We start from the raw sequence: 15,167 nt of genomic DNA, 5'->3' as shown, positions 1-15,167 counted from the left end.
CAATTAATGATGTTGAAATGCCATCACACAGAGCTCTCTTTGTGTGTGCGTGTTATAATTATGCATGTATATACTGTTAGTCTAATATACAGACCTCTTAAGTATACGAGTATGCGCATCCAAAAGTTTCTAGATCTCAGTTTATACGGTTTTGTTTGTACATGTAGTAATCTATTTCAACGATCTAGAAACTTAAATAGAAGTTGAAGGAATATAAATATTAATCGTTTTATTTAAGGCATTTATTAGATGCAGGAACGACTAATCAGTATTCTTTTAATTCTAGGATCATTACATTAAGTTTTCGATACCCATGCATTGCCTTCACGAGTAAATGCACTGCATTTAGAAAATTTTGACATGGCAAATTTAAAAGCGAATCTGTCTTTCTTTTTGTGCATTGCATTTGTAATTGTAATTGGGAATGGACAAAGAGTGTTACCATCTCACGGTAAATGTGAACCGATTTCGATTCCATTATGCAAGGACATGCCTTATAACTGGACTATTATGCCAAATCTTTTAAACCATCAAAAACAAGAAGACGCCGGACTAGAGGTTCATCAGTTCTTTCCCCTTGTGAAAGTCCAGTGTAGCCCTAAACTGAAGTTTTTCCTATGTACTATGTATGCTCCGATGTGCACTGTTTTGGAGAAGGCAATTCCTCCGTGTCGCTCTCTGTGTAATGAAGCTAGAAATGGATGCGGAATGTTAATGAGTAAATTTGGATTTGAGTGGCCAGATAGTTTTAAATGCGAAAAATTTCCCGAATCTGGAATGTGTGTGGGAGAAAACTTTACTAACTCTATGGAGTCTACTCCCTATCCCAAGGAACGAGAAAATGGACAGCAAAATACAAATAGCATTCCTGAAACTGGGGAAAGAGGACGGATAAAGATAGGAAGTAAGAATTGAGATATTCAATTAATTTTTTCTTCAAATAACCAGGCACCTGCTTAAGACAACTTTGTGAACCTGGCATTTCGAGAACCTCTTATTCATGTACATTTAACATTTAATTTTGTTAACTATTCTAATATTAAAAAGAAAAAAAAATATTTAGAATTTCTTACACATCAATTAAAGTACACAATAATGGAAATTTTTTCTCTCGAATGATATAATATATTTATAATATTGATTAACTTGGATTTGGACGACGAATTCTCATATCGAATATTATGTAGTCCTTCAACAAAATTTTACACATATACGTCCAAACTGGTAAAAGAAAACTACCGGATTAATCGATTAAAACTATTTTTAAAAATCGTTTTGAAGACCGTTTTCACCACTTTCTTCTTATTTACGTGTTCCTGCTTAAAACCAATTGTCAAATGTCAATTTCAAAACACGCTCGAAAGATATATGTCGATTTAATTTCCCTAAAACGTGGATTGCCTCCTGGTCCAGGTTGTATCAACGGTTCATTGAATGTTTGCTTATAAGCCTAATGAACATTAGAATTCAAATAAATAGTTAATGAACACATTAAAATGCATTGTACAAAAACATTCAATATTACTCGTAAGACTATGCTCATCAATCTTCGGGCGTTTGCTTTGTTTACATTCTGCCAGGATGACGGAAGCTGACATTAAAAAATCAAGTTGACACAGGGGAAAAAGTTAATGCTAGCAAAATACAGTTACTAACAGAATTTTTGGTGAATATTACTGATATCATTAACACTAAATTTACGTATAACACCACAAACAAGAAAAAGAAGAAACTTTAAGGATACATAACATCACAGGTTTTTTTTTTTTTTTTTTGGGGGGGGGGGGGGGTAGCAAATCGTTCCCTAAAAAAAAACAAATTTGCATCTGACAGCAAAGGAGTTTATTTCCAACAAATTTCCCCCGAGGAGAGGCCCTTGTTTAGTGGCACTATAAGGAGTGAGAAGATCATTGATCTCAACAAAGATTAACCTAAGCTTGATGGGTCGTCTGGATTTTCGAGCGCTGTCCACTGCTAAGTAAAACCAGACCCATTTCTAAGATACACTTGTTTTGTTCAGCAGTTATTTTTCTAACGCACTGATATCTTATTATAGAGTGTTATATATTTTGCAAGAGTATTTCATTGAAGCAATTATCATTACAGACGAAAGAAACAAAGATGAAGGAGACCAGGGCGCAAACATTTCTAGGCAGACACAGGATAACAGGAATGTAGCCACCGTAGCGGTAGAAAACTCTACATCAAGTGCCGTCACTAAAACGACGACTTACATGGAGCCATGCGTGTAAACACAATTCATACTTACTTTTCATCGTTCTTATTAAATGATTTTGACTTCTAAATAATTATCTAATAAATGTTGGGAAAGCGGCATTAAGATTTTTTTGTAACTACACATATTTTTGTGCATTAATTAGTTCAAAGGTTCACCACTGAATTAATGATAAATGAATATAAAGTTTTATGCGTTATAGGTCCAAAAATGTAACAAATATGGGTCAGCGTAAGAAGATTCGATCCAAGGATTTAAGACGAATGGAGTACGCCGTCTTGGTACAGCAAGAACGGAAATTACGAGAGGAGACGACTTTCTTCATGTTCATGAACGAAATGCTACGTCGGAGGAAAATGCCTATCCGAGAACTAGCTAAAAACATAACAAGTATCATCGATCATTGAACAATTCTTATACACCTCTTTTCTACTGTTGTTATACATACTGTTGTGATGTTTAACAAATAAGTGCAGTAATGGTATAAAATTCTGAATATACGGACTCTCTCTCTCTCTCTCTCTCTCTCTCTCATTGTTAATAAAAATAAAACGTCAAATTGTGTTTCTGATGTTTAATTTTATATATAGAGCTAAGATACATCGGTTAAATGCTCTGCTTTATACAATTTTACCGATGTAATGTGACTAGTTTTCGATGTATAGATTGAATAAACATACAGAATAGCAACTTAACTTAACATGTCCATCTACAGCAAATGGAGGTTCTAATGTTCTTTGAACAACCCCCTCGTTTTTTTGAGAGGACTTTCTCCTCAATTGTTTGGAGAATGACAATTATGAAGTGGTATTTCTTAGTGAACTTGAATCAATAAAAAATAATGGATCACCCGGTAGTATATATAGCTGCAGATCAAAAAAAATATTCTGAAAATACATTAAAATCTATTGTAGGAGCCATTATTAGCAGAGCTTACAATTTTTCAAGGACTTTTAATCATCTCATGTTTTACGAAAGGTGACAAACCATGACAATTTTTAAAAATAGCTTCCAATCACTCAGTAATATTAATCTTAGAAGATAACATATGCATGTCTTAGTTTTAGAATGAAAAAATAAAGTCTTAGAATAAAAAAATATATAGATTTACATACTTTCAGATTTACACTATGGGTTTATGAAGGGCAAATATAATGAATATAATGGAGACTAGACTCTTGTTGCAAAAGCAACAAAAAGGTCTTCCGTTTTGATATACATGTATCAATATAACTGTAAGACATTGCTTCTCTCACATAGAAAAAATAGTGGATGTGATAATTATTGTGAATTATATATTCAGACGTTACTTCAATGTAAAACAACCGGAATAAAAAAGAAATCAATTTTTGAAGTACTTTCTGTGACGACCGGAAGTAGCGACGAACTAAACAAAACATGTTAACCATTTTTACTATCATAAGTCAATCTTTCCTCAAAGTTTGGTTGTTCGCATCGCTGCCAAATTTGAGATCTCTTTGAAACAATGTTTTCTGTCTCGGGACCGGAAACGGACGAACGGAAGTTGTTAAAAAAAGGCTCGTATTTCTCGTACATTTGCTTAACTGTTTCTCAGGCTAAATAAAACACACAAGAAGGTTAGTTAAACCTGTTAAAAACATGAATTGTTTGAACCCTTACGGTGGGAACCGGAAGTGACGATTGACAAAATAAAACCCGTAAAACACATTTTCAATTAAATGTCTATCAGTCATGAAAGCTTCGTGTCTCAATCACTTACAGTGACAAAAATCTCGCGGGCATCACATTTGGAAAACGAAAAATTACATAGAGATATTTGAGATATCTCAACGGAAGTAAAATTTATTTGCTAATTTAACATTATATATATGTAATAACTAAGATTGTATCCTGATATATTCATTCCACGTCTAACATATAAATTAAGAAAAAATTTTTTTTTTGATGTGCTTCCGAAGATGACTTGAAGTTACGCCGAACAAAACAAAATAGTGTAAACACATGTACATACATAGGTATATTATCCCACAAAGTTTGATTGTTCAAGTCAATACCGTTTTTGAGATCTCGTCGAAATAAGGTTTTTTGTCTCGGGACAGGAAACGGACAAACGGAAGTGCTCAATGTAAATTGTATTAAATATTATTTGTATACTTGCCCTTTGTACTTTGTTGTTCATCGAGCACACTACAAATATCAGAAGAATGATGTTAATTTGATTAACATCTCGATTTGTTTGAACTCTTCCTGTGTGGACCGTAAGCGATGGAAGACAAAATAAAACCAGTTAAATACATTTTCAATCAAATGTCTATCATCCATGAAAGTTTTGTGCTTTGATCACTTATAGTTTCTGAGATCTCGTTTGTACAAAATGTGTTTCAAAAAAGCTACCTGAGATATTTGAGATATCTCACCGGAAGTAGAATTTTTTTGTTGAGTTAACATCGCATAGATAACGTATGCATAGATTTATACTTATATATTTATTTTATGGAAAAGGAATTTTATGCGAAAAAGTAGTTATTTTTTAAGTGCTTCCGGTGACGACCGGAAGTTATGACGAACAAAATAAAATAGTTTAAACACATCTACAGCTATAGGTCTATCATCCCACAAAGTTTTGATTTTCAAGTCTATGCCGTTTTGGAGATCTCGTTGATACAAGCTTTTTCAACGCGGGACAGGAAACGGACGACCGGAAATGATTTTTGACAAAATCAAAAAATCATCTCGAGATATTGTCATTCTCTTTCATTTTAGAAATTTTCAGATAAATCTATCCAGTCATCTCTGAGAAATCTTCTGGACAAAAACTTGGAAAAAAATAATAATAATAACTAGAGCAAAGCTAAACGAGTGGGTCTTCCGTTAATGTCGGAAGTAAAGCTGGAAGTTCCTGTAAGAAGCAGAGCTCTTAAACCAATAACAAGAGTAAATAAAATAAAAAGATGAAAAAATCGAATTATTCCTGGTACGACTTAACAAAATCCGAATGATTTTAAGTACGACTTAACAAAAACCTTTCTGATTTCAAGAACGACTTAACAAAAAAAATCCGAATGTGGTCAAGTACGACTTAACAATTATTTTTGGTACGAGTTAATTTTACTTTAAACATTACGCTATTTTTTAAACCAAGGACGCGGAATCAAAATTTCCGGAAAAATCAATTTTTAAACCCCGATATCTCTGTAATGCATCGTCCGATTTTTAAAAGGCTTTCAGTGTTAGATTCAGTTTAATAAGCTGTACAAAACACATATTCATTTTTGATTTGATCAGAAAATTCATTTTTTCGAAAAATTTGTTTCACTTCCGGTTTCGACCGGAAGTGACAGATTTTCATTTCGAGCCTTATTACAGAGGTAAATCGACCAAATCATAACCATTGAAAATTTCAAGCCTCTATCTTAAAACGTTTTTGAGAAACGCCGCGGACAAAATGACTTTTTTAAAATTTTAAAAATGACGTTACGTCAAAACGGAAGTGACGTTGGTAAGTAAACTTTAATATCTTTGAGCTATAATAGTTTTACATTATCTCTGAAAGTTTCATCAAAATCGGTTGGAAACTTTTTGAGTTATGAAGCCGAGAAGGAGTCAGAAAAAAAAAGAAAAAGTATAATAATAAAAAGAAACCGAAGAATAACAAGAGGGTCTTCCGCTGAAGACGGAAGACCCTAATAAAAAACATTACAATCACTATAAGGTCTTCCGTTGGAAACGGAAGACCTTAACTAGACTCTTGTTGCTATAGCAACAAAAAGGTCTTCCGTTCCTCATGTATAAATCTGTACAAAAGATCCATTTCTCTCGTAAACAGAAAATGGATATAATTTATACTGTAAAGGAAATCCCAAGAAATAAACAAAACAAAAAACGTCATTTTTTGAGTACTTTCTGTGACGACCGGAAGTTACGCCGGATCATACAGAACATAGTACACATATCTTCATACATTGCCTTGTCTTTCCTCAAAGTTCAGATGTTCAAATTTTTGTTAGTTATAATATCTCATTGAGAAAAGGTTATTGTCTTGGGATTGGAAACGAACGAACGGAAGTGATTAAGAAATTGAAAATACATATTTTAGTACATTTACCTATGATACGTTATTGTTCATCACATTCAGTAAAATGTTAAAAAACAATTCTAAAGTTAAAAAAAACTTTTATGCTTGAACACTTCGAGTGAAAACCGGAAGTGACGTAAGACCAAATGGAACCCGTTAAACACATGTTCATTCAAATGTCCATTATACATACAAGTCTTGTGTCTTGATCTCTCACAGTTTCTGAGATCTTGGGGGTAGTTTGTTTTTTAAAAAGAAGGCTACCTGAGATATTTGAAATGTCTCACCGGAAGTAGAACTTTTTTGGTTTTGTTTTTTTCCGAAGTGTAGATGACCTCTTGTATTTTTGAAACTTAAATGTTACTTCCATGCTACATAACCAACGTATTTATAAAAAATCAGAATTTGGTGTATTTCCTGTTACGACCGGAAGTTACGCCAGATAAAACGAAATAGTGCTAACACATGTCCATACACAGGTCTATCATCCTACAAACTTTGGTTGTTCAAGTCGCTACTGTTTTTGAGATCTCGTCGATATATGTTTTTTGTCTCGGGACAGGAAACGGACAAACGGAAGTGCTTAATGAAACTTAAATTTTTTATATCTTGTTTACTTTTCTATTTTACATTATTTTTCATCGAAGTAGCTAAAACTATCAAATAAAAACAGTTCAACGGATAAACAGTTTGATTTGTTTGAACTCTTCCGCTGTGGACCGGAAGTGACGGAAGACAAAATGAAACTGTTTAAACACATCTTCAACCAAATGTCTATGATTAGTGAAAGTTTCGTGTCTTGATCACGTACAGTACCTGAGAACTTGCGGGTACAAAATATGTTTTAAAAAAGCTTCCTGAGATAATCGAGATATCTCACTAGAAGTAGATTTTTTTTGTTTATTTAACATTGCATAGATGACATATGTAAGGATCTATACTAGTATCTTTATTATATGGAAAGTAAATTAAATACGTAAAAACAAAAAAAAATTGAAGAGCTTCCGGTGACGACCGGAACTTACGCCGAACAAAACAAAAATGTTTAAACTCATCTAAAACTATAGGTCTATCATCCCTCAAAGTTTGAATGTTCAAATCTTTATCGTTTCTGAGATCTCGATGTGACAAGCTTTTTGTCGGGGGACAGGAAACGGACGACAGGAAATAAATTTTCAAAAAATGAAAAAAACGCCTAGAGTTATGATCATTTTCTATCAGTCCTAAAAACTTCAAGTAAATCTATCGAGCCATCTCTGAGAAATCTTGTGGACAAAAACTGGGAAAAAATTAATAATAAAAAACCTTACAATCTCTATAAGGTCTCCCGTTGGAAACGGAAGACCTTAACTAGACTCTTGTTGCTATAGCAACAAAAAGGTCTTCCGTTTCTCATGTATTCATCTGCACAAAAAGTTCAGTTATCTTTTAAACAGAAAATGGATATAATATATACATTTTGTCTTTCCTCAAAGTTTGGATGTTCAAGTTTTTGTTAGTTATAATATCTGGTTGAAAAAAGTTTTTTGTCTCGGGACCGGAAAGGAACAAACAAACAAACGGAAGTGATGTAAGAAATTGAAAGTAGATATTTTAGTACATTTACGTACGGTACGTTACTGTTCATCACATTGAGTAAAATGTTAAAAAAAAAGTTAAAAGTTTTAAAAAAAAAGTTCTATTGCTCGAGTAATAACCGGAAGTGACGTAAGACCAAATGAAACCCATTAACACATGTTCAATCAATGTCCATTATCTATATAAGTTTTGTGTCTTGATCTCGCACAGTTTCTGAGATCTTGTGGGTACTTGGTTTTTTTTTAAAGAAGGCTACCTGAGATATTTGAGATGTCTCACCGGAAGTAGAACTTTGTGTTGTTTATTTATAATGTGTGTATGACCTTTTGTATTTCTATAGCTTAAATTTTACTTCCATGCTAATTAACCAAATATTTAAAAAAAATCAAAATTTGGTGTACTTGGACGACCGGAAGTTACGCCGGATAAAACAAACTAATGTGAACCCATATACATACATAGATCTATCATCCCACAATGTTTGGTTGTTGAAATTTTTACCGTTTTTAAGATCTCGTCGAAATAAGGTTTTTTGTCTCGGGACAGGAAACGGACAAACGGAAGTGCCTAATGTAAATTGTATTAAATATTTCTTGTATACTTGCCTTTTGTACATGATTGTTAATTTAAAAAACTTAAAATATCAAAGGAAAACTGTTAAACTCATAAACAGCTTGATTTATTTGAACTCTTCCTGTGTGGACCGGAAGTGACGAAAGGCAAAATGAAACCAGGTAAACACATATTCAATCAAATGTCTATCATTCATGCAAGTTTCATGATTTGATCATTTATAGTTTCTGAGATCTCGGGGGTACAAAATGTGTTTTAAAAAAGCTACCTGAGATAATTGAGATATCTCACCGGAAGTAGAATTTTTTTGTTGATATAACATCGCATAGATAACTTATGCATAGAATCATAGTTTTATGTTTATTCTATGGAAAAGAAATTTAATGCGTAAAATTAATTATTTTTGAAGTGCTTCCGGTGACGACCGGAAGTTACGACGAACAAAACAAAATAATAATATGTTTTACGGTGCGACCGTTATGGCGAGCGCAGCAAGAATTACACATACCTTGCATCATTGTCAACTTATAGTTTTATTTAGGTATCAACGAACGTCAAAGAATTTTTGAGAGAGTATTGCTCTACAATAAGTATGCCAAATGTACTAATTTTATGGTTATGATGCATACAGCGCAACCCCCTTCCCAGAGAGAGAGAACGAGCGAGAGCCAGAAAGAGAGAGAGAGAAAGAGAGAGAGAGAGAGAGAGAGAGAGAGAGAGAGAGAGAGAGCGCCCAGTTCCTGTTTGTAGGTGTGTAATTTCCCACTTTTAAATTTAATGGTCTGACTATATGCAATATCTACATAATTTTTTAACTGTTTATGTTTTCATTTTATTCCTTTGTATTTATTTCAAAATATCCTATTGTTTATTTCCTCCCTACTCATGCATGCACAATTAGCTTAAAAATGGATCGTTATGACAGTAAAGTATGGCTCTTGCTAATATATGTATACATAAAATCTCTATATTAAAAAAATTTAAAAACAAATCATCCGTCAATGAGGCAGGTATCGCAGTCTATTCTGGAATAGCTAGTACACGCATTACAGATGTTTGATCCACCTCTAGTCTAAATTTATCGCGGGAAATATAGCGCGAGTGCACTGTGACGTCATCCATGACTTTGTTCGTCTTTGTTTACGTTTTTCGACTCAATACGGAGGTATGGAAGCATGTAACAAATCTTTTGAGTCTCGCCATAGCATATGCGGTACTCAAAACGTGTCTTAAAACATTAAATCACTGTAAATTACGAGATAAAGTCGGCCATTTTTGGCATAGCACCACGGGTGAAAACATTAGAGAGCATTATGGGACGTAGACAAAATATTTTGTTTGATGAACTGTAGGTTTAGCTCGTTCTTTTTCCCGCGCACACTGGTTCTTAGAGCTCGCTTCGCTCGCCGGCGCTGCTATCTACTGCTATAGGTCTTTCATCCCACAAAGTTTGGATGTTCAAGTCATTATCGTTTTTGAGATCTCGAGGTGACAAGCTATTCGTCGCGGGACAGGAAACGGACAAACGGAAGTGAATTTAGAAAAAAATTAATTAATAACTTCTAGATCTTATTAATTTCAATCATCACTGAAATGTTTAGGAAAATCTATCCAGGCATCTCTGAGATATTCACGATACAAAAAGGGGAAAAAATAATAATAAGAAGAAAGAAAGAAAAAACCTAACAATCACTATAAGGTCTTCCGTTGGAAACGGAAGACCTTAAAAAGAAACATTACAATCACTATAAGGACTTCCGTTGGAAACGGAAGACCTTAATAAGAAACATTACAATCACTATAAGGTCTTCCGTTGGAAACGGAAGACCTTAAAAATACTTACGTTTTCTATGCTCTGAATATCTGTACAGATCTATATAATATCCATGGTCTGCGATAGTCCTCATATAATTCGAAAAAAAGCTTTTGGCTCCACGTCTTATGCATTTATATATTATGTTTAGGGTATTTAGTTTTGACTAACATTCTGTATAGTGGATCAAGATTTCAAATGTAAATTTCAAAGCATGCACATTGAATATGATTTCTATCAGCACAAAATGACATACAAAGGGGATGTAGACAGAGGAATCATGCCTTTCCTTGCCTTTTTCATGTGTGCAGAAATTCTTTCAATTCGTAAAAAGCAAAACAGAAATATGAGAAGTATAATGATAAATAATACAGAACATAAAATATCATAATGTGATGATGATGCTGTTTTAATACCCTAATAAATGGAATGGTTTATTTAGATCTTTTTTTTTATTGTAGATTTTATATAGGTTATATGATTCATGCCTTTATGACAAAATGTGTGGATTGGTTAGAAAATATTTTAGATCATGTTTTCAACCATACTAGTTAGAATTTGGATTAGGAGTTCACAACAAAAATTTACTAGGAGTTCTTTTTTGAACTTGATGAAATTGTTGGGATAAACGTTGGCCTCCAAATCTATTTCTGCACTTATTGAACAAGAAACTTTCCTTGATCGTGTTACTATTATTAAATCTTTGCTGAAGTATGCTTAATTTATTATGGAAATCGAGAACAGATAAAAGGAAAAGGTCTGGAACAAAGTTGTTATACAGGATTTTTTTTTTAATTTTAAATCCAAGTTTTGATATAACACAACAATTCTTTGGATAAAAATAATTTCTTTTGCTAATTCTTATAAAACATGGATGGACATTTTGGTTTTATAGAATATGTTCGATTATGGAGACAATTTTATATTGAAATAGTTGCTTATAGAAAACAATGCATTTTGAAAAGATGTTAAATTTTCTTTAATTTATTATATGAAGTCAATTATCAATCCCCTCCCCTCCAAACATTGCAATATCATCTGCATAATAAACAATAGTCATAATGCAAAAGAAAACCCATTACAAAAACATGTTTGAAAATCTATACAGAAAACAGTCTGAGTAGATGATTAAATATCTATTTCTTTTTATTTCATTCACAATTAGGTATCTGGTATATGAGGTACATTGTTTTATTTAAAAAAAACACTTTAAAAAAGCCAACAATTGGCAATGAGATCACAAGTTTTATGTTGAAATCGAAACTTATGAAAGTACTCTATATTTTAAGTGTCTTATGAGGAGTATGCATCCTTTTCTCTTTTCAAATACTGAAAATTAGATCATCACCCCACTTCAATGCAGTTCCGAACGGAAAAAGTTCATATTTCGATAAGTATCCAACAAAAGAACGACTTTAGTATCTCCTTATACAGAGCCACTTCTGTCACGAATATTAAATAATTTATACTCTTAAATCAGCCCTCTTAAAAGTATGAGTAAACGCATCCAAACGTTTTTAGAACCTAACTCACGCGGTTTTCTTCGTAATCTAAGTCAACTATGAAAACTGTTGAAATAGAAACTGAACACAATATAATAAATCGTTTTACATATTTAAAGCATTTATTAGAAACATAATTGACTTTTAATTGTTCTTTCAATTTTAGGGTCATTACACATGATATTCAATATCTGGATTTTGTACTCACTATGTGAGGTCAATGTCCAGGTATTAAATATTAAATAAGTACATGAATTGATTAATTATATTAGTATTGAATATTAAAAGCAAATCTATGATTCTCTTTGGTCCATGTATTTGTAGTTTAGAATGGAAAAAATTGTTGCCATCCTATAAAAATGTAAACCGATTTCAATTCGTTTGTTCTAAACTTTGCCTTATAACTTGACTATTACGCTAAATCTTTTAAGTTATTAGAAACTTGAACTATGTATGTAACCGTATGCACTGTTTAGATAAAGACTATTCCTCCATATCGATCTTTTTGTTGTGAAGCTAGAAATGAACGTGAATCGTTTTGGGGAGTTGATTTTAATCAACTCTTCTATGCAGTTACTCTGGGTCTCTTGGACCTAAGCACAAATCTTCACCGCTGACAAGTACTTAAAAATAGTCGATAAATTCGATGAAATCTATTCAGATGCATTGTATTTAAAAAAAACTTATTTGAAAATAGTAAAACTTCAAATGACATGAACAATTTAGATATATTTTGTAGTCGTATATATTTCTATGCCAGAGTTCAATATTGCTTTAGGGGGGGGGGGGTGAAATATTTTAATTACTGACACATAATGCATCACGGGGCGTTAATGCTATCTTTAAATAAGACACAATATGATTCTAATGATGGTTTCCGTCTATATTAAGAAAATATGTGCGTACTCATTCAAATACAGCTAAGTAGCTTCTTGCCATGAAAATTGCATGTCTTTGATTTTTTATTTTAAACAATAATGAATAAATCAACTCTCGTTAGTACTTCAATACTTTGATTAATATATTTGGATTGGAGCGGCCAGATAGTTTGAAATGCGAGAAATTTCCAGATTTGGGAATGTGTGTGTGGGAAAAAGGGCAGACCACATGGATCCTCAGGATCCGGAAAATGGATAGAAAAAATAAAAAGAATGTTTTTGAAACAAAGAACAGTGGACCAATGAATAAAACGTTTAAGAATTAAGAAATTGTACATTAAAATATTTGATAACCAAATACTTGCTTTCGGCATCTTTGTGTATCTGGCATTTCATTTCTAGAGACATCAACCTCTGTTTTCATTTTTTAAGTCTTAAAACGAAGGGTGTCAATCATCAAATATTGAATTATTGTAATTGAAGTGGCACGTAGAAATACACAACAATAACAGCAAGAACATTAAAAATGGATGCGCCTTTAGCTGATGCTGAGTAATTGAACTGAATTTATTAGATTAAACAGAAATGAAAGTTGTAAACCGACTGATTTGAAAAAAGGAAATTACATGCAATGACCTGTATTATTTTACTGTGCAGAGAGATTCGTTACAAGAGAAAGCTGGATATACTGTCACTGTGATATTTTTCGACCAATCAGAAACGTCTATATCTTGTCAAACCAAGAAAATGATAATAATAGAAAAGAAAAATATATTTTGAATTCCCTATACATCAATAGAAATACACATTGATGCATCATTTTTGTTTATGATTATAATCATCATTTTTTTTGTCATTTGCTTTGACGATGAATGCTCGTATCAAGCAATTTCTAGTCTTTTTACAGCACTGTATACATATTTTTCAACCTATTAAAGAAAAAGTCCTTAATACTTAATTACAAAGTTTGTGAATTTTGATACTGTAAACGAATAAATTGTGAAAAAAGAATTTAATCAATGGTTTGTAAATTTGATGATCGTTTTGCAAATCTTTCAATTGTTTAAAAAGGCTTTCTTAATCTATAGTTGTCATGTTCCTGCATAAAACACAATGTCAATTTCCAAACAATTTGTATGGCCTCCTTATAATGCTTTAATTTATCAAGAAATATATAGAAATGTTTCCAAACTATTTTATGTTTAAGATTTTTCAAGTCATTTTTAGCAATCAAAATTACTGTGAAGAAAACTATGTTGCTATACATCATTAAAATTAATTTAAACAATAGAAAATCCTAAAATCTTCTGTCGTTTTATCAGAAATTTGTCGTGACAAAAATGAATATGGTTGATGATTAAATGCGCCTGCTGGGCAGTGTTGGGTAGGACGCGCCCACCGTAAGTAAATATATCTCCCGTAAATATTCTTCTTTTTGTTCAATTACTATGGGGTATATGTATGACCCAAAATGATATTTAAAACCACACATCATTGTCGCAGTTTATCGTATAACGTAAGATCGGAAGAAGCTAGGACACTGTAAAATAAGTCTGACTATGAAATTTCGTAACTTAAAACCTGAATATCATCAATTTCCTCATTAAGAATTGCTGCTTTTGTTTTGTTGGCTACATTTGTATACAAACTAGTATACAAATAATTGTATACAAACTAGTATAACAATTCTTGTATACAAACTAGTACCGTGTTTCTTCTATAGTTGTATTCTAGATACTTTAAATATTACATCTGACATGACATTAATCGTTGAGTATAAACTTCTACACGTTCATCGAAATTTAGAACATAAAAGTCTGGATAAGGCGAGCACCATATGCCGGAATGAAGACGGAAAAGACCAAACAAATCTCAAGTGAAGCGTATGCTAAACGAGATTACTATATTTTGCTAGACAATTTGTGAAACTATTATAAAGTGCGACAAATAAAACATGAAAATGTATAAATTAAGTAAAACATATAGGCAATTAAGTTGATTAAGCAAACGCAAAAGTCAAACTCCAATATTATAATTAAACTTAAAAGTTGAAATACTTCTACAAGAATTTTAATAGTATTTGCATTTTTTGTTTGATAGATTCAGCTATGTATAATTGTTATTGGATTTGAGTTTTGATTGCAACCAGCTACGCTTGTTTGCTATTGGATTCGTTTTAAAAAGATATCAATATTTTATCTAGTTTTATATTGCTTAAATCATGGTAAGTTAAAATCTTCTTAATGCGTTTTCTTCTTAATTAGTTTTCTTAATGCAATTCAATACATCTTTGATGAAAATGAGACAAGATGTGAGTCATGCAAGTTAAAGAATGAAAAAATAATGACCAGATAGATAACTAATTTACATTTGTACCATCATTGTCACACGATGATCAATTTATATTTTTGTCCGATATTTTCATCACAATTGAGATAATTTTCAGCTAAATATATTAAAGAAGTGTTTCGTTAGCTTTAATTTATGGACTATCTAATATATATATAGTGTCATATTATGACACTATTAT

At 32.1% G+C, this 15,167-nt stretch overlaps 1 protein-coding gene across 2 annotated transcripts in view; it reads left to right on the top strand.

Moving 5' to 3' along the window:
- Nucleotides 1-2,795, top strand: part of LOC105324307 (frizzled-7-A) — a 70,811-nt gene extending 68,016 nt beyond the window's left edge. The window contains exons 1-3 of one of the 2 annotated variants that reach the window (XM_011423375.4): nt 197-904; nt 2,107-2,248; nt 2,439-2,795. In XM_011423375.4, the coding sequence (XP_011421677.3) occupies nt 361-904; nt 2,107-2,248; nt 2,439-2,643 (891 nt within the window). In that variant the 5' untranslated portion in view covers nt 197-360 and the 3' untranslated portion in view covers nt 2,644-2,795. Of the gene's footprint in view, nt 1-196; nt 905-2,106; nt 2,249-2,438 lie in introns of those variants that run through there. The other variant, XM_066077307.1, reaches the window with a different exon arrangement.
- The last annotated feature ends 12,372 nt before the right edge of the window (nt 2,796-15,167 follow it).

This window comes from Magallana gigas, chromosome 2 (genome assembly GCF_963853765.1).
Source record: "Magallana gigas chromosome 2, xbMagGiga1.1, whole genome shotgun sequence".
NCBI lineage: Eukaryota > Metazoa > Mollusca > Bivalvia > Ostreida > Ostreidae > Magallana > Magallana gigas.
Note: the sequence above shows the minus strand (reverse complement) of the source record. Positions and strands in the feature narration are given on the sequence as shown.